General features: G+C 37.0%; 2 protein-coding genes across 2 annotated transcripts in view; one reads left to right on the top strand and one right to left on the bottom strand.

Annotated features, from left to right (window-relative positions):
- Window positions 1-19,155, bottom strand: part of LOC116707946 (spectrin beta chain, non-erythrocytic 1-like) — a 20,775-nt gene extending 1,620 nt beyond the window's left edge. Inside the window, exons 1-4 of the mRNA XM_032545653.1 lie at window positions 18,696-19,155; window positions 4,911-5,068; window positions 3,533-3,684; window positions 2,612-2,785 (exon numbers count right to left, since the gene is read on the bottom strand). Coding sequence (XP_032401544.1) covers window positions 2,612-2,785; window positions 3,533-3,684; window positions 4,911-5,055 — 471 coding nt within the window. The 5' untranslated portion in view covers window positions 5,056-5,068; window positions 18,696-19,155. The remainder of the gene's footprint in view (window positions 1-2,611; window positions 2,786-3,532; window positions 3,685-4,910; window positions 5,069-18,695) is intronic.
- Window positions 19,156-19,956: 801 nt separating this feature from the next.
- On the top strand, window positions 19,957-24,059 carry LOC116707592 (flavin reductase (NADPH)-like). The gene is made up of 5 exons (XM_032545005.1): window positions 19,957-20,181; window positions 21,325-21,486; window positions 23,175-23,264; window positions 23,373-23,504; window positions 23,611-24,059. The coding sequence occupies exons 1-5, from the start codon at window positions 20,097-20,099 to the stop codon at window positions 23,763-23,765; spliced, it is 624 nt and encodes a 207-aa protein (XP_032400896.1). The 5' UTR covers window positions 19,957-20,096; the 3' UTR covers window positions 23,766-24,059.
- The last annotated feature ends 3,320 nt before the right edge of the window (window positions 24,060-27,379 follow it).

A 27,379-nucleotide genomic window follows, 5' to 3' on the forward strand; every position in this document is an offset into this window, starting at 1 on the left:
TTCTACAACAACTTGCTGTTTGCTAAACAAAGCAGATGTTTGCATTAAGCCTTTATAATCGCTTTACCTCTGAATTTATTGCAAATAACAACACTGTGTCATTATTTGTAGTTCTGTAAGTATGTTAGCTTTACCTCTTCCCTCTCTGTCTGTCTGTCTGTCTGTCTGTCTGTCTGTCTGTCTGTCTGTCTGTCTGTCTGTCTGTCTGTCTCGCCCTGTTTCTGCCTGTGTGCAGTCACTGCAGTGCTTTGGCCCTGTCTGCTGACCTGGCAAAGCAAACTCTCTCTTTCACCTCAGAGGCAGGAGGGAAAGGAGAAAAGATGAGATGAGGGGGAAAAGTGCAGCATGAAAAGCCACATGAGCGGCTGAGAGCTGGTCTTTCTTTTGTTGTTTATAGGAAAATGTCACATTCTTTTGTGCCAAAATATGTATTTAATGTAAATAACACAGGGATACTTACTAGAGATGTAATGATAGCTAGCTAGATCTATCTAGTTTTTGATTGCTAGATCTGGTTTTTTGCCAGCTAGATGTATTTTATATTGATAGCATAATCTATCCATCAATCCACAGAATTATAACATATATAAATGTTAAAATACTCTCATTAAAAAAACATTAAAAGCATTGAATTATTGACTCTAAAAATACCTCACGTTTATCTGTTAAAGGTTTTTGCTACCAATGCAGATAATATTACAACCAGAAAAGGTTTCAGGAAGATAACACAACCAAGGTTAACTGAAAAATGTCAAGAAAGGGTTTCAAATAATATGTGAACATCCCTTAGACTTGTACAACTACCAAACCTCTTAGTTAGGATGATCAATTTAATTATTTATGTTGTATAAATATTTGATTTAGCATTGAACTAGTCTCCCAAAATAATGATCTTTTTCTTTTTTTTCTCTTTTTTAAATTTATTTACATTGGACAGTTTCTGGTTTTCCAAGTGTCCAGCATGTTTGTCTCATTTCTCATCAGAACCAAACTTTTTGGCATTAAAGGAGCACAAATTCAAAGGCTTCCTTCCTGAAGAGTTGGATCTATTTTTCACAAATCTTTCTGAATCAGCCCACCTACATCATTCATCTCTTTCTCAGTCCCCTGGGCTACAGAGGTAACACATATTATTAACACAATAATTCTCTTAGATGTGCAAGTAGCCTCTCCGAGCGTGACACTGCTGCGTCCCCAGAGACGGTCCGTTCTCTGTGAAATCTACAGAACGGGACGAATATTGCTAAGCAAGCACTGTGCAGTAAAGCAACGCTGTAGCAGTGAGGCAAATTTAAGGGAAGCTGGAGGCTTTTTGTACTTACTCACCAGAAGGCGGCTGCTGCAGTAGCTCTGGGCTCCTGAGTGACATTCAGGCTGAACCAAACATGGCCGTCACTGTCGCACAAACACGACGCAGCAGCCGTGATCGCTTTCCCCAAACTGAGACGCTCAGAACGCACCACAATTAATAATGCTACTGCTGATTATATACCAGAGTCAGACATCTGATCAATTATCCTGAAGGCAAAAGAACTGAGCATCTAAAAAAACCAGAAAGGCTATTTATTTATTGCACAACTATTCATGTACTTGCAAAAACATAAGGTAACTATTTTAATTATTAAGTTAATAAGCCACATAGTGCCACTTTATAGCATAATCAAGTAAATATTAAGTTCAGTTGCTATAAAAATGCCTTAAATATCAAACATGATTTAAAATAAATTTTACTTCCTTACTTAACGCCTTGAAATTGGGCTTGTGTCTCTTTAAAAACTCTAGCTCTTTCTGAATCTCCACCTTCAGGAACTCATCACAACATGGCTCCTCTATTAACCCCTTAATGTTTTTACCAGCGTTTACAGAGAAGCAGCTCCTATAACGAGCTCAGCAGTTCCACCAGCTGTTTGCTAATTGCTGCTGGTTAGTCTGAAGGAGCTCAGTGGGGGCGGAGCTTCATCCTCGAAGGCGAAACAACATAACCTAACAACATATTTAAGCTAACATGTAGCCTTTGAGCTTATTGGCTAATGCTACCCACTTTCCGTCAGAATGTTGACAAGAGGCTGAGAACAACATGATGCGATTTTCATTATCCATCTGAAACAATGACAGACGATTTTGGCTATTCAGGGTCCTTTAGTGTTGAGATCCAGTCCATTAACCCCAGAAACAAAATAAAAGACAATAACCCGCCATGACAGAGTCCCAACAACCAGAAACGGGTTCAACCTGTTGACACAAAGACCAGATAATCTCTAAAATCACCCTGCAGTTTCTCCACAGAATATGGCTTCTCGAGAATCAATAAAGCTTTCAGCAACACTCCAAGGATAGAGGTCTAGTTAAAGTCAAGGTTCTCTTTCAAACATTTGGAACCTCTTTCCCCAGAACTCTGGATTAAGCTTCACCAAGAAGACTGAACAATGTGGTCTGCCAGTACATTTAACACTTTTATTTAACTTCAACGTTTGATATCCACCTCTGCCTGCTATTCTTGCGCCGGTTCTCAATGAATCATTGAACAGGCATGTCAACCATGACTTTCCTGAATTCATTTTTTAAATAAAACGAATCAGCTCCGAGAGTATTTAATGAGTTTGAAATTTACCTGAAAGCGAAGGATGATGGTCCAGATAAGGCCGAGCGTGAGGCGATGGTTTCCATCCACAATGTCGTGGGAACCGACGTTTTCCAGATGAACTCTCTGCTCTTTCAGGAACTGCAGAGCTTTGTCCACGTTTTCCAGGCTGTGGATCCGCATACGACCCCTCGTAGGTCTCGGCTACGGGAGAACAGAAGGACTCATCACCACTTCACTTTCACCTAACTGGGACTGTTATCACTGCAACATCATTAGTGTGGCTAATCAAACACCAAGGCTGATTTTTTAAAACATTTAATCAACTTATGTCCAGTCACCACATTCTGTTATCAGCCCTGGGCACCATTACGTAAAAATGTGGTTGCGCTAGCCGAGAAGCTAATGCAAACCGCTACACAAACATGATATGTAGTTGAAGCTACAGTGCTAACCTCTATCATTTTGATAACAACTGCTGTATGTGTCTGCTCTAACCGTGAAGAACTGATCCTAAACATTGGTTCAGCTAACGCTAAAGCGCTATTTATATATTTGCAACTAAAACAGATGTGGAGGAGAGGAAATGGAACTGCTGCGTAAACTGTCTTCAAATTAAGAGCATGGATATAAGCGTCTAGTTACTTAAAGATTTTTTAACAGTCAATGGCCAAACATAAGCATGTTGAACTTTATTCAACTGGAAGTTTAGAATTCATACGGAAAAAAATATTTATGCTAAGCTAAGTGCGCTAAACAACACATTAGCCACACTATTAGTGTATTAGCTGAAGTGTGTCCACCACTGCTGATTATAGCGTATTAGACTTTTAAACTGATTTAAAAAATAAAGACCAGAAAAGGATGACTTGATTATAATGAAGCTATAATATAACATTTACTTGTGAGAGACTAAAATGTGACAAAGCGTTGCTGCGTTAGCGTTCTTACCAGTAGCTCCCCACTGAGAACCTCCAGCAGTCTGGTGAGCATGTAGCCATCCCTAAGGTCGTTGTAGAGGTCAGATATGCGACAGGACACTCTGGCCAGGTGGGAGTTGACCCACTTTGTGAAGGTTTTCTTCTGCACTGCATCTCTCTCATCTAATGAACGAGAGAGGAACTCATCAATGGGAAAAGATTTTAAATGGCAATCACTATTTTTATACAAATCTAGTTTTAAAAATTTGAATAAAAAGCTTTAAATTAATGAAATACAACACATTTATAATCATTTAGTGCAAAAAGACATAACTAACCAGTTAAATACATTTCATAAAAACAAAAAACAAATAAAACATCTTAATTTCTTCCATGAAAACAAAACTAGCAGACTAAAGAAAAACTAACACAAACACTTCAAGATCCAGCTGATGCCTCCAGTGTCAGGATCCTGCATCAGTTGTAATACAGGATCTTGTTTCTGCATTTCAATCAGGCTGATTTGATTTGACTAGGCTGCTACAGTTTTTGGTTTTTAAAACAAGATTACTGCTGTTTTTTGGTTTATTGTCCATATTAATGAGCCAGTTTGGGTCATGTACCTCACAGTTGACCGCTTAACTACATGGCGGCTGCAAAACAAGCCCAAATCATCATCATAATAATAATACATTTTATTTATAATGCCCTGTATAGATCAAATTGAAATCTTCCACCACTGTGCTTAAAATTTCTTTAAGGTTCAAATATTTTAAATTAGGGCTGGACAACAGACCAATAATAAGATCAATAGATAAAACATCTGATAAAATATTCAATATTCAATGGAATGAATATTCACTGAACTCCTATCCAGAACCACAAAGCATTCTGGGAAATTTCGAGAAAAGATTATAGTCGCTCAAACTCTCACAACTAGCTAAGCTAGGTTGGTGGAATCAACTAACTCGCTAGCTCTTTGGTTGCCTAGCAACAACCTGCTGAGTAATTTGCGCATCAGCAGTTTCAAGTTTTCCCATTGTGCCTCAAAACTGCTTAAAAATAAAAAACGTCACAAAGTGAAAACTGGATAAAACAGGAAACATAACGCCACCAGTCTGGTTTTTGGGTATTTAAAACAAAATCCCCCAAAACAAATCAATAATTATTGATATAGATTAATATGACATGCTTTTATTGTGATAAGTTTTAAGCCATTTCGTCCAGCTCTGCTTTAAACCAAATGATACATAAATCCATAATGTCAGTCGGTATTTTATTCATAATAATCTGGTTATGATCAGATATTTAAAGAAACAGAATTATCCGCCCAGACGTTTTATAATCAGGTTATGAGACGTTTTCTGATGAGTCTCTACGGACAGTGAGGGGTGTGTTTGACCTCTGACCTGCCAGAGCCTTGATGCGGGAGCACTCGAACAGTTTGGCGCTGGTGCACTCGGTCTCCCAGAACCCGGAGCTGATTGGTCGGTTGTTGTTGTTGAGCTGGCGCTGGGCTTCTGCATTGTCCAGGTCTGGAGAGGCATTAGCCATCGCGCACGACGCCCTGCGGCACACCGAGCGCCAGAGTCATTATCACAGGCTCACCTTTTTTACTCTCACCTGAGTCAAAACATATAGAAGTAATTCTACTTTTACTGTAGTACAATGTTTAGAGACATAAACGCTCTGTTTCCTCAAGTAAGAAGCTGTTATTAATATCAAACACCTCCTGACTTTGGATTTAACCTCAACCAGATAAAAAATATGAAAAATACACAGAAACATTCACTAAAAGATTCAGTTTAAAGATTAAATAATAACTCACAACCCTAATATAAAGGTAACTCTTGTCCATTAAGATGGGAGAGTTTCTAAATGTAAGCATCAAAGAGTGTAGCTTTGCTAAAAATAAAATCTCTCTGATGTTTGTTAAAAACAAGGAGGGGAGTGATGCGTCCTCTCTGCCATTTCTTCCTCTGACAGCTAAAAACAGAGCGATGAAAATAACTTCAACAAAAAAAATGTTCAGCAGTTTTCATGTAGTCATGCAGAGCTAAACTCTGAATTTTAAATTCTGCGCAATTTCTTCAACTCTTTAACAAACTCGGAACATATCGTGAGCGGATGCGCCCAAACATTTCCCACCACGAAGGCAATCACTGTCATTTTAACTGATGGGAATTTAAAAAAGCAAACTATTTATACACATTTTAAAATGATAAAAATGACACATTTAATCATATTCAATTTGCATTTGGTTTAATTAATATTTAACCACCAACAGTTCTGAAAGATAAGCAACGAAATTAAACGATTTCACTTAAATTACAAAAGATTGATGTTATTTTTTACTTTTTTCTCCATTGTTTACATCTGTAAACTGAAAATTATTAATAAATACAGTTACTTTGTGATATAAATCACTTTTTTCAGTAACTGGTGTCTTAAAGAAGCCCATTACAAATGGAAATGTTTTCCAAGAGCAGTATGTGTGTATCTATTAATGCTGCCATGCATTCACAGCCATATAGTTACGTTAGAAAGAAGTAATAAATAATTTTTAAATCATTTTTATCATCATCTCAATAGTCCCAAAAAATATCATGATAAACTTCTTAGTCCATGTCACCCAAATCTATTTTTCAGTAACGTGAGTATCTTTAATTTATTCTAGTTTAAAAACTGAGCTCGGTTGGGGTTGCTAGGTAACGGGTGGAACTCTGCTGGGGTTGCTAGGTAACGGGGCAGTGCCTGCTGATTACTTTGCAGAGGTTTTTGAAACGGGCTCATTTTCCAGACAATAAACCTTTAACTTATTGCCAAAAACGGCTGGCTGTTATTTTTAAGCAGTAGAAACTTTCATAGAAGTTCAAAAACATCCACAATGTGAATTTTACTTTATATTTCTCCTAGCGAATGGCTAGCAGTCATTCTTTAAAAATCCTGTATCTGTGTATCTCTATTTATGATGGGTCCCATAAGTGTGATGGGTGTCATTAAACTTTAATACATTTTTGGAGAGAAAAAAAAAAACTAGAGTCTCTGTTTGTTCTCTGAGGTTAGCAGGACTGAAAAACATGCTGCTTCTTCCACCGGGGGAACGTGTGTTTTATGCATGGTGGGGGGCCCACTGGGAATTAGGTCCTATATTTTTACCAATTTCTGTCAAATGCAGGCCAAATGGGGGAAGGGACGGATTATTTTAAATGCAAATATTAAACACATATCACCTTCTGAACTGGTACATCCTCATTTACATCAAAACTTTCACAAGATGTGAAAATTACAAATATAACAGTTTTTATAGAAAGTAAAGGTTTACCAATACAATCTGGTTATGATTCTTTCAGCAAAAGAAGGATATAGGTAAAAGATAAAGGCAATTTTATTTATATAGCACATTTTCAGCAACAAGGCAATACAAAGTGCTTTACATGAATTAAAAGGAAATACAAACAAACAAACAAAAGAAAAAGCTAATAATGTTGAAGGTAAAGGCAATAACACAAGGATACCACGTTGTTAAAAGCTCAGTGGATAAGCTGCATTTTATGACGGCATATTACGGCCAATGTACTTAGAAAAAAAGGAGTGAATTTATGACCAGAAACATGGAAATTTCTGAGTTTGAAAAGTTAAAAATTTGTTTTGATTAATCTCAGAAAATTTCTAGAAAACAAACTTAGAAATTTCTGTGTGAAAAATCACAAATTTGATAGAAAAAAAACCCGTCCAAGTTTTTTCTTTAAGGTTTCTGAGCTTGAAAAATTGAGGTTTTTCTAGAAACCTTTTAGACTTTTTACATTCTGAAATTTTTTTTTGTTTTCTCCAGAAATTTTCCGAGATTCATCTCAAAATTTTGGAGTTTCAAAACTCAAAAACTTTCTGCTTTTGAAACTCTGAAATTTCCACGTTTTTCTGGAAAATGTCTGAGATTAATCTCAAAATTTCTGACTTTTTTCTAGCAAAAATTTGGACTTTTGAAACTCAGATATTTCTTTGTTTTTCAGGAATTGTTTTTAGCTTAATCTCCTTTTTATTTTTTTTTCTTTTGGAAATTTAATCCCTGTTTTGTTGTTTTTTTGTCAACAATGATCCTGATACGTTGTCATAGTATTTAACCCATTTTGTGACAAAACACCCATAAAATTGACGCCTCATTTCACAGTTTCATGAGTTTCTTGGTCATCTTCCCTTTTTTCCAGCATCTGTTCTGGTTTCTGAATAAATCGTCAGAGCAAAACAATAAATAAAAGCCTCATTTTCGCTGTTGTTGCATCTCTTGAAGCAGAAAAGCGACTCAGTGGCCAGTAAGGAAATGTCAGCATGGTGGGAGAGTCGCGGAGAGGCGGGGCTGTTGAGCACTTAGCCGTCTTCCCCGGGGAGAAAAACAGCAAAGCATTACGGAGCTTTCTATCTGATGATCAGGCAGACGAGGGACTGCAGTAACGCCAGTGAAAGAGAACACCAGGAGAAATAAGCTGCAAACTGGAGCTAATAAATGTGATGAAAAGGAGCAGCACCGATACGCTGCTTAATCTGTTCTAGTTCAAGTTTTTAAAAATACAAAACAGTACAACCTGTTTCAAGACTACAATACATTTTTACGTCTGGAACACATTTTTTTTTAACTTAATTTGTACTTCTTTAATTTGCTTAATTGCCTCTTTTAATGGATTTTTAAATTGTTTTTATTTACTCTGTCAAATGTGTTTAAATTAACTGAATTTGTATTGTTTTTTTAAGTATGGCATTTAACAGTAATTATCTTATTTTACTGAGTTTTAATTCTATATTTCTAGCCTCTGCTATTATTTAACAGTACGTAAAAATTTGAATTAATGTGAGTTATAGCCACATTTAATTTCTCTTTGGGATCAATAAAGCATTTTTGAATTGACCTTTATCTTTGAATTTATGGATGCAAATAATTACATCAATTTTAACGTGTTAAAATGTTGAACAGTATTAATTTCTTATAGTTACAGTATTTATTTTTTTCCATACAAAAATCTCAAGCGGGAACCTTTGTATTGCGTTTCTGGTACGCACACAAATCAGACGCACAAGCACATCTGCAAACAACAACAGTGGCGCTTCTCTCAGACGATATATTTATTTCCCATCATGTATTGTTATCGTTTCATCGCCCAACTCTACTTGAACTAGGACATCAGTCAAGTTACAACTAAATTAAATTCTCACACGTTTTTGTGGAGCCGGTAATTCAGTGTGAAACAAAAGTCTAAAAGGCCAAAACGAATGAGAACAGAGTTATTTCTGGCCGGGATATTTTATGCTTCACAGGAACTAAAGTCCTAATAGGTCTCTCCCTCTGCAGCTCAACACCTCCGTATTTCTCTGACACCACAGAAGAAGAAGCTTCTGGCCAGAATCTGTGTCAAGCTGCACTAACAGAGTGATGTCATTTAGTATGTTACAGGCCTTGATTCTACTGACAAAAAACATCACTTCAGGGGTCAAGAGGTCATGATTGGGCAGGAAGCTTACGAGTAAAATTTGGCCCCTGAACCTCATGTTTGACACGTGTGGTGCAAAAGGTTAGACCAGTGGTTTCTAAATGAGTTCTCCATGCATGTTTCTCTCCTTAATGTGATTCATATTAGTGTATATTTTTAGAATTACATTATTTTTTTGGTTTTTATGTGGTGAGAAAAGAGAGAAACAAGAATTTTCAGACGTGGCGTCAACTCCTGCCTGAGGCTGAATGATTCTTGCACAGCTGAGTCCAATAATTAAAGGGGATAACACACACACACACACACACACCCCGACAGACTTGAGAAGTCCCTCTAGCTCTGAGTGATTGATGGACATCTGGTGGAGGAGGTTTAACGAGAAACAAGGCATAACAAACTGAGGGTATCCACAATAACACATGGGGATGTTTAGTTTCTGCACAGAGATTCCTCATAATGTAACAGAAAATCCCTTAAAAACTAACAAAGAGGGAAGCCGAGCGGCTCAGTGGTGGATCAGGTGTGTTATATGGCCAGGCTACAATTCTCAACACAGTTGCTGCATGTCTGCCCTTCCCCCCGTCGAGCTGCTAATGAATAAAGGCCACTAGAGCCACAAAACACTTAAAAACAACTGAAGACACAAAAGTGACTGCAAACCTGAAGGCTTTTTCTAGATGTCAATAATAGAAAATAATTAAACCTCAAACATCAGTCAGATCAATAAAACATGAACAAAGAGTCTTTAAATCAGCTTTGATTAGCTTTAAAAGTGGCAAGTTGGTTAAAAACAGAGATCAGAGACTGCTTTAACTGCAGTATTTATTAGCAAATTTCAAAACTATTTTGTTTATGCAAAGTATTTTTAAAGTATAAATTAAAGTTTACGCAAACCACATAAGCTTTGCTTTTCTTAAGCAAAAAATAGATAGTAAAAATATTAAATAAAAACTTTTAAAACATTTTTTATGTGCCAATATATTTTCTGAATATGACTAAAAGAAATTACAAAATTATTTATGAAACACAGACAATATTTATCATGTCTTTTTTCAGCAGAGACAGTAGCAGCTTAGATGCTAAACTATGGGGTGCCGTTTACAAATAACAGCAATAATTTAGATTATTTAGCTTCTCATGAAAAAAAGAAAAGTTAATTTTTCAGTCATTTTTGAAATTTTATTCATTGCATAATGTAACACTTTCAAACTTAATTAGCAAGAGAAATGTTTTGTTCCAACCGAACACTTATTTAGCAAGCTAAATACATAGCTCCAGACTAAATATTTAGCTTTTAAAGTAAATACTTAAATGGCAAGAACAATATTTAGCTGTGGACTAATTTAGCTTGCTAATATTGTTTCCCAATATTATTAGCAAGCAATAACACTTACTAATAATATTAGCTAGCTTGCTAATATTAGCTAGCAATCTACATAATATTAGCTCGTGAATATGTTATATTAGCTTGCTAATATTAGATAGCAAGCTAACTAGTATTAGCTTGTGAATGTTACATTAGCTTGCTAATATGAGTTAGCAGATAAATTGCTTGCTAGCCAATGTTTAGTTAGCAAGCAATTTATCTCATTAATTAACTAGTAAGCTAACATTTCAGCTTGCTAACTAATATTTAGCTCCAGCACAGATTAAGTCCAATTTAAAAAAAAAAAAGAATACCCTGAGAAATATATTTTCTCTTGTACAATTTTGCTCCAATTAAAAGCTGTACCTTTCAACAATCGTCAGTTTGAGATAATGCTACCGCAATAAAAATAAATATTTATCCTAGCACTAGGTGCGGAGGTGCTCTAACAGATAAAACCCCTTTGTTTTCATTTTTTTAGCCAAAATATATGGAAAAACAGCATATGTAAGCCACATGAAGAGGAAATACTTTATATCTATTTACTCCTAGATTGAATATCTCTACTTAAAGTAGAACAAGTCAGAAGACACACTATTTGTGTTAATTGCTGATAGTTGCAGCCCTGAATAAAATTGCAGCACAAAAATGTTGGAAAGCAGGTATTTCTTTCTGATCCAGCGGATTCAGTAAGACTGTTTCACTAAAGGTACGGAGACGCATCTGAAGTGCACTCACGCAAACCCACTCGAACCGCTGTGGGGGAAAACAAAGTGCTCATTCTGAGTAAACAGCATTTCTCTTACGATGCTGTCCTACAAACCAGAGAAAACTTAAAAGATGGCGGCACCTGGAGAAAGAGGTGAACTCTAACCCGACATTTCTACTTCTGTTTATTTTTTACATCCAGATCTTATCCTGCGACATTTCATGAGATCTGTGTAGAAGAATACTGTTTTTTGTGTTTGGTGAACCATTTCTGTGTTGAGTCGGGAAATATTAAGGAATTATTGACTTAAAACAAGCTCCTAATCATGAAGAAAAACTACTTGTAAGTTAGGTTTGTCTTATTTTAAGTGTAGTAAGATATTTGCACTAAAAACTAAACTCAAATAGTTGGTAAGATTTGGTGTTTTTGAAGTGAACTTGTTCCCCTCCTCGTCTGGGGATAGGGGGCGCTGTACAAAGGACCACTGCAGGAAACTACACAAAAACCTCAGAAGAAGACACTGAGCGCAACTTCCTTTGTCACAAAATGTGAACAAAAGTGGAGTGGTGTCAAATTTTAGCAGTTGTAGGATTTCTCTTTTGTCTTTGGTAAAAGACCAATGAGTCATTTCTCTTGCTAGCGCTAAACTAGCAAGTTTGTTTTGGTCGCATTTACCCAGAATGCCCTGCGTTGTAGTCCGTTTCCTTCTTTTAGAGCTGTCTCCGGTCAAATTTCACCAGCATCATAGTTCATGCTACAGAAGCTTTTTAATGCTTGAATAATTTATAAGTAAGAGGTAAATAGAAACAATTATTTAAAAACATCAATAAGAGAGAAAAATCTGACAAAGGAGAGAACAACAAACCCTTGAGACTGGACCAAAACACAACCAAATGATGAAGATGAGCATTACTATCACCTCGTCTGCTGATGCAGCCGCTGTTAGTAACCAAACTACATCACATCGTGATGAAACCCCCATACACACACACACACCTTTTATTATCCGTCCTCTCCCTCTATCGCCACTCCGCACACTGTCCTGCTCACCTCGCTGTAAAAAGTTGTGTTCTTTAGAGCCAACAAGCCACCGCAGAGACAAACACTCTGATATTTTCAGTTCATAAAACGCTGAAGCTGCTGGTGCCCTTGAAGCAAACTCGTTTGGTCACCAAATGCTGCAGTGGAACCGTCTAGCTGCCAAAATTTACTGTGCCCAGTGTTCACAGTCACTGGTTTTCTGTGAGATTTATGGTGCGTTCCCACCAGCCCTGTTCAGTACGATTTGATCCAGCTCCTGTTTGTCTACAGCGTCCGGTTCGTTTGTCTGCTGGAGACCAAAAAGCAAACACAAACCTCGGTCTGGGTTCGGTAAAAGTGAACACTGGTTCGGTTCGAATGCAAATGTGAACGCAGTGTGAAAAGCAGTAAGTGGACTACAGCGCAGGGCATTCTGAGTAAACCGAAACCAAACAAACAACCAAAAAAAACGCGTTAGCCTAGCGCTAGCAGGAGAAATCACTCATATTCTTTAGCTAAAGAAAAAGAGAAATTCTACAACTGCTAAAATCTGACGCCACTCCATTTTTGTTTACGTTTGGTGAAGAAGGAAGTTGCGCTCAGTTTATTCAGAAGTTTTAGTGTCTTTTCTTCCAGTGGTTTTTGGTGCAGTGCCCCCACAGGTGAGGAGGGGAACAGGTTTGACTCAGTTCAGTGTGAAAAAGAACCACAGCAGCTGAAAATTTTACAAATGTTGCAACTTTGGTCCCAAATCAAACTAAGTCTACCAGACTATCAGGTGTGCAAACACGCTTAGAAGATCTGAGAACCCGTTTTTACCATGTTGGTAACAATGACGGCTAGAAATATTTCAAGTGTGAAGAGAATAAGCAATGGTGGTTTTTCAAGTAAAGAATCTTCAAGTTTCTTAAAGTTCTTAATGCATCGAACATGAATCTGGTTTTGCTGCACCTTTGGCTGCTTTCAGGTGAACAAAAACCAGTAGTCAGCTCTGCCAGCTGAAGCATTAGCTGCATTCGCCCTAGAGCTCTAGTTCTGCTAACACTAAAAAAAGTGCGAACGTATGGAGGGGAAACAGAACTGCTGTGTAAACCGACTTCAAAATAAGAGCATGAATACAAACGTGCATAAACTTCAACACAGATGTCAAACTTTATTCAGCTAAAAGTTTACAGACAGCAAAATAAATTATATATTTTAAATAAATTATTCTTAATTAATTATTATAGATGAAATAAAATCTAAATGTCATAAAAAATGTGCAAAGTAATGGTGAAAACATTTATTTAGGAGAAGCTAAGTGCACTAAATATTTTTAAAGTTAACAAATTTGGTCTATAGCTGAAGTAAAATAAAAAATTCTGTCAAAATTAACATAATTCCCTGCACTTATATTGGTTTACCACAACAAAAATATCACACTGAAATACTTTAAAGAGGTATAAATACTTCTGCATTGTTCTGTACATCAGATGCTGATGTAAATGCATCTCCTGCTTAATGATAAACTGTTCAGATGTGAGACGGACTTTCTACAGCACCGAGATCCTGGAATTGCTCAGAATAAGGCTGACGGATTTGACCATCAGTTTTTATTTAGAGGTTAAATTTAGAGATACGCTGCAGGAGAAGAGGAAGAAGGAGAGATGCAGACCTAATCAGCCGAGACAGAAAATACTTGGAGGGAGGGTGGGACAAAAACAGGGACAGAAGAATAGAGATTAAAAGAAATAAACTAACACGAAAAAGGGAGTTTAAGTAATGAGAATTATGAGAAAGGGAAGAAAAAGAGAGGAGCATTTCGCCAGGATGGACAGAGTGAAGAAAGAGCGACAGCTGGCAGTTTTAATCAGTCACTCAGCTGATTTATGTCTGTAAGGTCTAACAGGAACCAGACACAAACGTGCCACCATTGTTTCCATCAGTAGGCATTCATACAGTTCAGTTTAATAAGCATTCATTCAGTTCAGAACATTTAAGTAAAACATGTTCACCAATCTCAAAAGAACTCCTGGATCAAACTCGGGGACATCCGAGCAGCGTTTTCAGTACAAATGTTGGAAAGATTTGTCAATATTCCACTAAATATTTTGGTGGATAAAAAAAGGCTCCACCAGCATCCTCCAACTACTTCCTGTCTTCTTCTTCTTTGTGGTTTCTGCCAGTTCTGTCGTTGATCATGTGATTCTTGTGATGTGAAAAAAGTGTTTCCAATACAGCTTTGCAAAAATAAACCAATTTCATTTAAACTCATCAACCAAATCATTTAACTGTATCGCCCATTTTTAAGTTGAAACACAAGATGTGCAAAGTTTCAGTAGGTATGAATACTTTTGCGAGTCAGTTTATTTGTTAGTTTTTTGTCCCTCCAGTTATAAATCATGATAAAATCTTAGGATTGTTTCTTTTCCATCCATCTTGAGTTTCTAGGGTCTATTTAGTTTGAGCTCTCATCATTTTTGGTGCAAATAACCATAAAGGTCAAATTTAGCTGCAGGATCAAAGACTGAAGTGGGTTAAAAACCAGCTCTTTGTGGCTTACATCAATACAAGAAGAAATATTGACACAGTGGTGTGGATGAGAATAATAATTTAAAATCCTTTTCCTGATCCGAACCCAAACAATCCTCCATCATCTTTCTAAAACAGCTGCGGCTTTCTGTCTGATTCTCTGCTTCACAAACAAGCACCAGATCCTTTTACTTTGACGTCACTTAGGACGCATTTCAGACGCTGCACTGAGTCACTTTCTCTCACTTCACCTCAGCAGAGTAAAAAACCCCAAACATCTGTAAACCAGAGCAGCAGGACACGCCCAGTTCTGACCCGGCGAGACAGAAAAGTTTAATCCAATCAGTCGCAAACATTGCAGCGATTCCTATAGAATCAAACAACATTCAGAGATTTTCATTTTAAAGACGACTGACTAAATATTTTTGGAGCTACATTTGTAAAATCAGGAAATTATTAAACAGAACCTGTCTGGCAACATGAAGTAGGCTGAAAAGTGTCAAAAAGCAACGCATCTTGGCCCAAACTAAATAAATTTAACAACAGGTCAGAAAAAAAGTCATTGACATGAACTGGTGTAATTTCATAGGGAAATTTTAAGCAGAATGAAAATTGTTTACAAGTTTTTATGCTTCCATTTGGGTTTCAGCTGCTTCTGAAAACAGTCCAAGCACTTAAAAAAAACGTAAACGATTTTTAGAAATAAGTTAAAAGTTTTTTGGTGTCTGGAAAATGAGCCATTTGACAAAGCTCCGAAATGCAACGTCACAAATCAGCAGGCACTGCCCATTACCTAGCAACCCCAGCGGAACTCTACCCCGTTACCTAGCAACCCCAAAATGAGCTGCAGCACGTTTGGTCAGCTGGTTTGCGCTGTACAATGGCAGCTTATTTTGATTTAAAGGGACAGAAGGACCTAAATCAGCTCTCAAAAGGATCTCAATGTAGGCAGAGCTGAGAAAGACTGAAATCTTATTAACCAATAATGATTTTGTGGAAAAAATGTAAATAGCATATTTTGTTTAGCCCATAGACCTATCCTAACCCTATTGAGGAAGAATAATAGGTCACCTTTAAGCCTTTCAGACTCTAAAGAACCACTATCCACTGGAGAAAACCTGGAACACAAAAAATAGCTAAATACCATGTTAGCATAGCACCTTAGTGTTAGCACAACTAACTTTTAAGTTAGCGGTGCCACCAGTGATAAAAAAGTCATATCAGATATTGGTGTTTTATTTAACTATTATCATAGACAGTGCCTTGCAAAAGTCTCATACGGCTTGAACTTACTTTTTAAGGGCATATTGTTGTGATTTTATGTCACGCAACCAAAAACAACTGCAAAAAATTGTTGAGTGGAAGAAAATTGATTCATGATATCATTCATCTTTTACAAATAAAAATATAAAAAGTCTGAATTCATTTATATTCAGCCTTCTTTGCACAAATTAGAACTTCAGAAGTCATCTTATTTTCTAAAGTGTGTAATTCAGTGTCAGCTGTTCTGTGAAAGCCTCAGGTTTGATGGAGAACATTAGATGCAGTTTTCCTTTAAATCCATGTTCAGAAAAAATATCTCATGTCTGACTGAGGTTTCAGCTAATTTGTGCTAAATTCACTTTTCAGTCAGTTTTATTAACTTTTGCCTTGCTAAGAGAAATGCTTCCAGTTTTCTTCTGGCTCAATTAAAAAACAAATCTGAGAAAAAAAATATAGTCCAAAACACTTACTGCATGTTACAAAGATTAAGAAATTAATTAAAAGAATAATAAGGGTGTTTTCCCAGCTGACAGTTCAGTGAACTCTGTTTGACTGTGACCAAAGTTGCAACATTTATTACATTTTGAGCTGTTGCAGTTCACTTTCACACTGAACTGTGTCAAAGCTGTTCCCCTCCTCGCCCGTGGGGGTTCTGCACCAAGAACCACTGAAGAAAATTACACAAAAACCTCTGAAGAAGACCCTGAGCGCAAATTCCTTCTTCACAAAATGTAAACAAAAATGGAGTAGCGTCTGGTTTTAGCGGTTGTAGGATTTCTCTTTAGTCTTTGGCTAAAGACCACGAGTCATTTCTCCCACTAGTGCTAAGCTAGCATCTTTGTTTTGGTTGTTTTTACCCAGAATGCCCTGCATTGTCCACTTCCTGATATTGGAGCGGTCTCTGTCCCACTTGGCGTTCACATATCCATTTGAACAATCACAATCAGGTAACTATGCTACTTTTAGTTTCTATAAGAAAGCTTCATATATGAAACATGACTTTGCAATTTGGCGCCTTAAAATTGGGCTGCTGTTTCTTTAAGAAGCTACAGCTCTTTCAGAAACTCCACCATCACAAACTTCAACCATCACAACAATGCTCCCCATTATGCTATTTACAACTTGTGCTCTTAGGAGCACTGGACTGAGAAGTGGTTGGTTTAAAAGGTTATCACTCACAGTTCCACCAGGTTTTTGCTAATTGCTGCTGCCGCTAGTCTGGAGGAGCTGGGATGGAAAGAGGAGCTGTGGGGAAGTTTGATGAGAATTCAATGATTCCTCAAACATTCATGAAAGAATCAAAGCAACACTCTAGGTCTGCTTTTGATGAGGGAATAAAATTATACACTGCAAAAACACAAAATCTTACCAAGTATTTTATATATTTTCTAGTGCAAATATCTTATTAAAGTTGAAATAAGACAAAAATAGGTAACACTTTATTTCACGGGTTGTGAATAAGACTGTCATGACACCGTCATAAACATGACAGACCTGCCATGAACATGAGTAAGTCTTCATGAATATTTAAGACTCTTGTCATAAAGTGTCATTCAGTAAATTATGACACTTAATACAAAGTTGATATTATTCAAGAAAACATGATCTGACATAAATTTGTTGTAAAAGTATTACTGATTAAACTTTAGCTTTAATAACATAAATCTGCATAATTTTTAAAGTTTAATCAGTAATACTTTTATAACAGATTTATGTCAGATCATGATTTCTTGGTTAATGTCAAGTTGTCATAACAAAGACATTTTGAATAATGTCAACTTTGTATTAAAAGTGTCATGATTTACCGAATGAGACTTTATGACAACAGTCATAAATATTCATGAAGACTTACTCATGTTCATGGCATGTCATGTTTATGACGGGTGTTATGACCATCTTATTCACAACCCGTCAAATAAAGTGGTACCCAAAAATAACTTACAAGTAGCTTTTCAGCTAGCTTCCTTAATATTGATGGTTATAAGGGAAATAATCTACCAATGAAAGCTCATATTCTTCCTGAAAAGTTACTTGTAAGTTAGTTTTATCTTTTTTCAAGTGTGCTAAGAAAGTTGCGTTTCTTCAGAAGTTTTGAGATAAATCTCAGAAAGTTACTTGTGTATTTGCAGTGTACTGTGATAAATGCTAAAATAATTTTGATTTGATATAATATTGGCAGTTTAAAAGACAATTACTTTGCATTTTTGTAACATTTTGTAATATTTTCTCTATGACAATGAATTTGACTAAGTAATTTTCAATACATATAAAGTCTCCTGGTGAAAATTTGTTTCATGAACCACACAAAATCAGTCCATGGGTTGCAAATGGTCCTTTCACCACACCTTGGACACCCCTGTTGTTAACTGTTTCCTCTGTAAATGCGCTCACGCTGTTAACGCGCTGCAAGACGATATCCAATAGTTGATACCAAACTAATATAAAGTAACGCACTGAGCACGACAGCAAGTTGAAGGCCTTAAAGAAGCCCAAAAAGATGCAGCAACACGACAAAACTCCACGAACTACGCCGCCATTCTGCTCTTCAATCTGTTTCTATTCACAAAAAAGACGATCAAAAACAGCCGGCCAACGCGTGTGAATTATTTCCACGCGTGGATCACGTAACACATGTGTGTGAACACGTCAAACAGCGCGTCCAATCCACCGGATCACTGCGGTAACCTGCACCCAAATGCAGGCCGGCTTCCCTGCAATAAAAAAAAAAAAACACCCCGCACCTCGAGTCCTTCCTCACACGCAAGGAATGACACAGTAAAAATAATAATTAAAATATATATATATTTTTAAAAAGCCACGCCGTGAAATGTTGGGGCCTTACCGTTAGATTCGCCCTCGGACTGCTGCTTGCTCGGGTTCGGATCGATAAGCGGAGCGGGGATGAATGCGGGGGGGAGGCTCGGTCTTCCCCTCTACCGCAGGAAACGCTTCATCGGGACAAACGCACGGAGCGTGCGGCGCGGGGACAATGCGGCCGCAGCAGCGGGAGACGCCGGCCGGGAGGTGCAGTCGGTGGAGAGCGATGATGATATCCTCCATAGAGGTCCTGCGCTTCCACCTGACACAGCCGCTCCGTCCTCCTCTTCCTCCTCCTCCTCCTCTCCGCCGGTAATGCTGGAGAGAAATAGCAGCATCAGTGCGGAGAGAGAGAGAGAGAATAGTACAATTATACCAGCAGCCACCAGGGGGCGCACTTCACACGAAATCCTCTTTCTTTCTTTTTTACACACATATTGTCAGTTTGTATAAGGGTCTTAAAAATAGAAAACAAAATTGAGAAAATGACCGCCAAAAAAAGCTCACAATTAAACAAACAACAAAAGAACTCAGAAAGTGGAAAATTAGCTATAATATTTTGAGAAATTCTAGAGATTAATCTCAGAAATATTCTAGAAAAAAAGGATTTTTCTGAATTTGAAGGTGAAAATTTGCTAGAAAAATTATCAGAAATTTTGAGATTAATCTCAGAAATTTTCAAGAAATAAATTGGAAATTTCAGAGTTTCAAAAGTAAAAATTTGACTTCTAGTTTTCAACACATAAATAGTTAAATATTTAGTTGCCAAGTTAAATATTTAGCTTTCAACTAAATTGTTTGAAGCTACATAGTCTAAGAATTTAGTTTGGAGCTTGAAATTTGGCTTTAAAACTCAATATTTTGTTTGGAGATATAGTTTAGCCTAAACATATACTGTAGCTTTCTGGCTAAATATTAAGTTTGTAGCTACATCTTCAATATAAATAATTATCTTAAAACTAACATTTACAAATGAATAATGAACAAGTTTAAAAAGTAAACCTGCCAGATTCTTTCAATCTTAAATTTTACAGACAAATCTAAACATTTTAGATCTATAGTTTTAGCTACACCTCAGGCATTTATAAAACTAGAGGTTCGGTGCCTTGTTTTCTTATGCCTTGGGCCGGCTTGGTCTCAGAACAATTTTTCCTCTGTAGTGATGATTCTAAACTTTAAAAAGACAGTCAGTTTTCAGATTGTAGAAAAATGTTTCCTACTAAATATGATCGTAATGGTATAATAAAAGTTAATGAAGCGGGGAAAAATCTGCACTGCTCCTTTAAATCTTCAGGAGGGCGGAGTCTGTGCGGCGGAAGTGTTTCTGTAGGACTTTATAAAACGCCTTTCTTTATGTTTTTAACATTAAACCTTGCTGTTCTTCGGTCAGATAGCGGCTGTGTCGTAATCTCGTCCAGTTCAAATAATGTCGGAGTCCATAAAGAATGTCGCGATATTTGGAGCCACGGGAATGACCGGGCTGGCGACGCTGCCGCAAGCCGTGGCTGCAGGTGAGCTTTGCGGGGAGAAGCGACCGGGAATGACGGAGGGACGTGTGGACGTTTACTAAACAGGCTGCCGGGAGTTTGTTTATTTATCTCATGTTTTCCATTCAAAAGTGCGTCAGAAACGTGCGTCTGTGAACGGATTTTTTTTTTTTTAAATAAGAGTCCATAAAAATCTCATAAAAACCTATTTATTTTTCCTTCAAGGATTCATTTTAACATAATTTAATAACCAGTTTTACTATTCAGATACAATCATTCTTATATGTACAAAAATAATAAGATATACAGTTTAAAAAAATTATTCCATGAAAAAGTTCACTTTTAATGCAATTTTTGACATAAACACATTAATAGTGCGTGTAATTTTTTTTTGTCTCACTGAAAATAATATGAAGAATTTTGCTTCTTTAAAGGAATAAATACAAAAAACTAAAGTTCAAATAGAAATGCTTGGCAAGGCTAAACATTTTAACAATATAATAATATTTAACTGATTTGCATTTTGAATTAAATGTGAAATAAACTTTCACTCGACTTGTTGGAACTGAAAATATATATATTTTTTAGCTTGATCTACTTTACTTTCTCAACCAATCAGGTTGGACGTATATTATGTAACCTTTTATTTATTTATTCTTACAACAAATGTGAGTCCAAAGGTCTACAAGCATTTTACAGGATGTTGTAAAATCGCAAACGTGTGTCATATGATGAGAAAAGTGTCATTTTAGCAGCATTTTCATTTCCTTCTGCTCACCGTGAATTCTGCCGAGTCATGTTAACCGTTAGGTCGGCGTTTTGCCGAGTCATGATAACGCGATAGTAGGAAGCTGTTCTCTATCTCGCCTGAACACAAAGGGTGGGATTCTTGGGGCGTTACTGGTAAAGTTAAACGTCTTTTTCGATTTTTTGTTACCTAAGTTACAGTTGAATAAAGTGAAGCTATTCACATCTAGAGACATTTTTGTTCTCAAAAGGATTTTGAGCTCAAACTCCATTACCTCTGAGGAGCTCAAACTCCTCGGTAATGGAGTTTGAGCTCCATTATCGAGCTCAAACTCGGTAATGGATCGGCAGCGTCTGTAAATACCCGACTTTGACCGTTTCTGATTTTAATTGTTTCCTGTTTGTTTTGTTTTTCACCAGGATACAGCGTGACCGTCCTGGTGCGGGACGCATCCAAGCTGCCGGCGGACCACAAGGCGTCCAGAGTGGTGGTGGGTGACGTCCTGAATAAAGACGACGTGAGGACGACTCTGGAAGGCCAGGACGCAGTCATCATCATCCTGGGAACCAGGAGTGACCTCAGTAAGGCTTCTCAAAAATAAATCTGAAATATTTGTATCCATAAATGAAGGACAGGTATGGGGTAACCTTTGTTTGCAGACTTCCATGATTAAAGTGTAGCTAACCCCGCTCTGAAAGCTAAGCCCCGCCCCCGGCAAATTTAGAAAAATTCCAGAAAAGTGGGCGGAGCCAATAGGAATGGCGGCGTGTGGGGATGAGCGTCACTGGCGAAAACGTATCGACTTTGTCACTTAGCGACTTTTCAAACCCCTAAAGCGACTCTTTTTTTTTTTTTTCAAATACAACAACTAGCAATAAATCTAGCTACGTTTTTATGTGTTATTGGAGACTTTTATAATCCACATGATGAATGAATCACACATTTGAAAAACTTAGTAATGCACAAGAGTCGCCATGGCAACGCTTGAAAGCGGTGGGGAGGGAGAGAGCGCAGCGCTTTTATTCCCAAAGTGACGAAGTTGTACCAAGAACCTATGGCAATAGCAGAAGTAGATTTAGAAATGGAAACACAAAAGCATAACTGATAAATAATAATAATAAAAGTAAACAAGGGGATAAATATTTTCCATTAATATTTCAGTCAGTCTGAAATGTTTAAATACATTTCAGAGATTGTAAGTATAGTTGGAAGTCAGATTTTAAAAGATGTTAAAATCTGGGATGATCTTAGCACTTTGTTTATGAATAAAGCATTTTGCTAGACAAAATGTCAGATTACCAAAAGAGTTAAAATTGTACCAAGACGTAAAATAACCATTTGACCGAAGAGGCTGGTCGTGAGACGGTTTTATTCAAAGTCATGCTGAACTAAAAGAATTGCAGAAAAATGTAAGAATTCACACAGGAACAAAGTTAGAACCCTAAATAACGTATTTAGACAATTTACCAGCACTTTAAAATCTAATATTATAAGAAATACATTATCTTGAAATATTTTTAAAATAATATAATTAAGCACCAGTTTTTACTACTTACATTTTATTTACTGATTTGATTTTTTTGAATTATTGTCATGTAAGTTTTTGGTAGAATTTGTAGGACAAAAATGGGAGAAAAAAAGCTGCTAAATGTTTTAAAAGGCAAACAGGATAGAAAATTAGGTGAAAAAGTCAAAGAATGTTTTTCATGTAAATGATGAATTTTTTTTGATTGTTCAGCTGAAACATTTCCTACTGAAAATTTTTTTTTCTCCATGAACTGGTTAGTGTGCATTTTTCTTTCTTCACATTGTGCAATTCTTTCCTGCAACAAGTTTATTTTATGACACTTTTGCTTGTCCAGGAAACTGTTTTCAGGGTATAATACTGCAAGTTAGTCACTATGGGTCATGTTTGTCATTTTGGTTTATGTAAGATAATATTCTAACACAGACTCTCTCTGACTATTTCGGATCCCATCTAAAGAAAAGGGACTTCTTTGTGCCAGTAGGTAACTTTTCAACAGAGTAGATGAAGATCACAAGCGGGGTTCCCCAAGGTTCCATCCTGGGGCCTCTCATTTATTTATCCTTGTATAGAAAAACGTCTGCTAAAGGTATCGGTGGTTGAGTGTTCATCTTTACTGAATTTGTGCAAAAAGAAAAAGAAAAAAAAAAATCAGCAAAAATTCTGTTGTTTTTATACATTTAAGATCAGATTTGCATATATTTATTATTGCAGTAACAAACTGATGGTATTTTTGCCAATTAGGCCCAACCACCATGATGTCTGAAGGCACCAAGAACATCATGGAGGCCATGAAGGCACGAGGAATCCGCAAAGTCATCGGCTGCATGTCAGGTAAGAGGCTTAAAGAAGCCGTTTATTAGCTAATGTGGGTGGATTTAACAAGAAAAACATAACTTAATTTTTATATTTATCACAACATCCCATTTATTTCCCACTCAGCGTTCCTCCTGTGGGATCGCGCCAAAGTCCCGCCTCGTCTGGTCCCAGTGACGGAGGATCATGACCGGATGTACACGGTTCTGAAAACGTCCGGGCTCGACTACGTGGCTGTTATGCCTCCTCACATTGCCAGTCAGTAGAAAAGCAGTATTTAGCAGGAACTTTCCTCCTTTAAATGATAGGATTTTATTTCTGTGTAGGCTAATAAAACGTTGTAACTTGTTTGGGTTTTCTGCAGGCGACCTTCCTCTGACGGAGCGCTACATGGCGACAGAAAACATGCTTAAAGGACGAGCCATCTCCAAGCACGATCTGGGACATTTCTTTGTCAAGTGTCTGTCCACATCGGAGTGGGACAGAAAGACTGTGGGAGTCTGGGGAGAATACAAATAATCCCAGAAAACTCTCTGCAGATGCTTCCAATTTTTTACTATTTACACTAAAAAACTAAATAGAAAAGGGAACATTAACACATAAATCAAGGGATGTTTTTGATTTCTGAAATGAATTCCATCTCTTTTATTGGTAAATAAGCAAAACATGCTTCAGATCTTTTTGTTTTCTTGTCTTTAACAGCCATAGCACAAGATTTCATCTTGTTACCAAACTTTACAACATATGATGCTTTTATCCTGCTCTGGATTCATTGTACAGCTGTTGATAATAAAGTCCCTTTCCTGTCTTGCATCATTGACTGAGTAAATTTCTACAGCTCTAATGAGAAGTTTCACTCACTCACTTAAAGCTGCAGTAACTTTTATTAAAAAGTATATTTTTTTTACATATTTGTTGAAACTATCACTCTGTTGTAACAGTATTGTATGAGACAGATTATCTGTGAAATTTTTTTTAGCTCCTCTGCCTTCTCCCAGTGCTAACTAGAAACAACCAATCAGAGGCGGGTCTTGGCGCTGTCAAGCACAATCTTGTGTGGCGCTGCCCATCCCCCTTTCCTGTCTGCTATCTTCACAGCTATTTCCTATCAGCAGATCTTGTTGTGAATGCTAAGGCTAGTTAGCATAGCCACCAATGGTGGCCATTCCTAAAATGGCCAGTTGGTAGCACATATAGCAGCGAGTACATGAAGTTGATTGACAGCACTAAGACCCACCTCCTGACTCTGATTGGTTGTTTTTGGTCAGGAGTGGTGCATTTCTTCTGACACTAGTAGCTCAGGTGGAGGAAATTGGTCTTGTCACAGATTATCTGTTTCATAAACTGTCACAACATGGTGACAGTTTTAAAAAATATGTAAAAAAAAAAGTATATTCTTTTAAAAAAGTTACACATCAGTCCGGTTACCTGGCAACACCAAAAGCTCCCGCACATTTAGGGAATGGGGTTTCTCCACCAGCAGCTTATTTGGATTTAAAGTTATGGAGCCTTAAATGGCTTCAGTCTAAGACGTCAGTCGTCTTAGAAAGTGAAACTCTTATATTATAGATTTATCACATTTCCACCCAAAAAATTTTTTTTTAGAAAAACTTGTTAATTTTCACATATTCAACTTCAGAAACTCCAAAATTACCAAGGTTTTTTCTCAAATTCTGAGATCAGTCACATAATTTCTCTTCTTTTGCAGAAAATGTTTGACTTTTCAAAGTTAGAAATCTTCAAGTTCTTTCTTGGAAAGTTTTTTTGAGATGAATCTCAAAATGTCAGGGTTTTTTTGGTGGAAACTTACTCCTCTTTTTTTCTATTTACAATGGTGCCAATACGTCTCTGAGCTTGCCAATGTTAATGTGACCTTGGGTATAGTTTCTGATATGTGTGGAGAACCTTAAATCCTCTTTTTACCAGATCACACAGATAAGTTTGTGAAATTATCAGAGGCACTGTTGCAAATTAAATACAGTTTATTGGATTCACAAGTTCCTTTGGACAAAGATAGTCAGTTTATTTTATTATACAAAAATGACCACATTAAAAGTAAAAGTTCATGCCGGCCCTGGAAACCTTACAGCTGAGAGACATAGTTAAAACCCAATTAAATAAAGTTAGACTGTTTGGGGGAGGAATAATAATAAAGAAAAACACAAATACAACTAAATGCACCTAAGTGCATTTCCCCAACAGAAACACACAAAGTCCTGGTGATACAGCAAAGGAAAGAAAAACTCTTCCACTAGTCTCCTCAATCTGAATAAAACAGCTTTTATCTCTAACTTTGTATTTACCAAATATTGGTTAACGGATTTGCACAAGCCTTTACTTTGAAAGAGTCAAACGGAAGTTGTATTTTGGTAAATTGACTCTTTTCCTGTTCTGGCCCGCAGATAGTCCAGCCGAGCCTGAATACGGTGGCCGACCTACGGTGGCCGACAGGTGCAAATGCGCAGCAAAAGAGAAAACATGCAAACAAAAAAGAAGACACCCCCGAATGAAATGCAGCAAACAAAAAGAGAGACGCAAACACCCCCGAATGAAATGCAGCAAACAAAAAGAGAGACGCAAACACCCCCGAATGAAATGCAGCAAACAAAAAGAGAGACGCAAACACCCCCGAATGAAATGCAGCAAACAAAAAGAGAGACGCAAACACCCCTGAATGAAATGCAGCAAACAAAAAGTGTTGAAAACGGAAGTGCTCCAGACCACTAGGGGGAGTCAAAGAAAATAGTATTCATTTCTATGGGACCAGATGCAAGATTCAGAGAAAGAAATTTGAAAGAAAGTAAAGGTATCTCTCTGAATCTTGCATCTGGAAAGTGTGATTATTGTGAGAAGTCTGAAACAATAGAGCATGTTATTTTAGAGTGTTGTAAGTATGAAGAAGAGAGAAGATGCATGCTGAGAGAGTGTGTAGGTATTAAAGAAAGGTTTAATTTAATAGAATTTTTGAGGAGAGATTTCGGGAGTAGACATATTCAAATAATTATTCGGTATCTTAAAAAAACAAAGCTATTTCATAGGATATGAGTAGAGCAAGTTGGGTGTGAATGTGTAAAGAATATCAAAGAGGGGTATATAAAGTTATAAGCAAGTTGGATAATATAAGCAGGTGTGTATGTGTGGGGGTATGTTTAATCAGGAGTTAATGGAGGGAAAAGGTAGAAAGTGAAAGTTTATAGACCATCTCGAACCACACTCCATACTGGTAAGTGGCGGTAATGCTACTGTAAGTTTGTTGCCAACCGCCAATAAATACCAAGAAGAAGAAGAAGAAGAATCTTGCATCTGGTCCCATAGAAATGAATACTATTTTCTTTGACTCCCCCTAGTGGTCTGGAGCACTTCCGTTTTCAACACTTTTTGTTTGCTGCATTTCATTCGGGGGTGTTTGCGTCTCTCTTTTTGTTTGCTGCATTTCATTCGGGGGTGTTTGCGTCTCTCTTTTTGTTTGCTGCATTTCATTCGGGGGTGTTTGCGTCTCTCTTTTTGTTTGCTGCATTTCATTCGGGGGTGTCTTCTTTTTTGTTTGCATGTTTTCTCTTTTGCTGCGCATTTGCACCTGTCGGCCACCGTACCTGAAGGACAAAAACACCCAAACAGGAAACGTGAGCAGGAGGAAACTGTTGATGCCTGTCAGTCTGGGAAGGAAGATTTCCTTTATATCAATAAAGACACAGGATAAATATAGATACATGTATGAAATAAATAATTTTGGAAAACTAATGCATAAAAAAAGATTGTTAGTTTTGCACTTAATGTTTGAGTTCTAAACAAATATGAGTGAGAAACACTTTTTAACATCTTGCAAAACTATTCAGTTGCATTTTCCTGGTTATAATCTTGACCTTAATGTACAGTATGTTATTCTGAATTTGGTTTGTTTTAAACTGCTTTGATTCTGCGAGACAATACAATAAATTATGTTCATGTTCTATTCTGAATCTGTATCTACTCAGTTTACCTGTCAAAATTACAAATTTGCTGATTTGAAGTTTAGCTTCTCTTTTAAGATGGAACGATTTTGAATCAATTTGAAATTCCCTGGATTAGGAATCGCGATTCTTTACAGAATCAAATTGTTTTTCTGCACCTCTACTCTTCAGTCAGAATGCTCA

This window comes from Xiphophorus hellerii, chromosome 18 (assembly GCF_003331165.1).
Source record: "Xiphophorus hellerii strain 12219 chromosome 18, Xiphophorus_hellerii-4.1, whole genome shotgun sequence".
In the NCBI taxonomy this organism is placed as follows: domain Eukaryota; kingdom Metazoa; phylum Chordata; class Actinopteri; order Cyprinodontiformes; family Poeciliidae; genus Xiphophorus; species Xiphophorus hellerii.

Bases quoted from the DNA above. Each gene is read 5' to 3' on its own strand.
- LOC116707592 (XM_032545005.1), top strand. From the start codon at position 20,097: ATGTCGGAGTCCATAAAGAATGTCGCGATATTTGGAGCCACGGGAATG. The intron at 20,182-21,324 runs GTGAGCTTTGCG...GTTTTTCACCAG, and splicing joins GCCGCAAGCCGTGGCTGCAG to GATACAGCGTGACCGTCCTG. The intron at 23,265-23,372 runs GTAAGAGGCTTA...TTTCCCACTCAG, and splicing joins AGTCATCGGCTGCATGTCAG to CGTTCCTCCTGTGGGATCGC.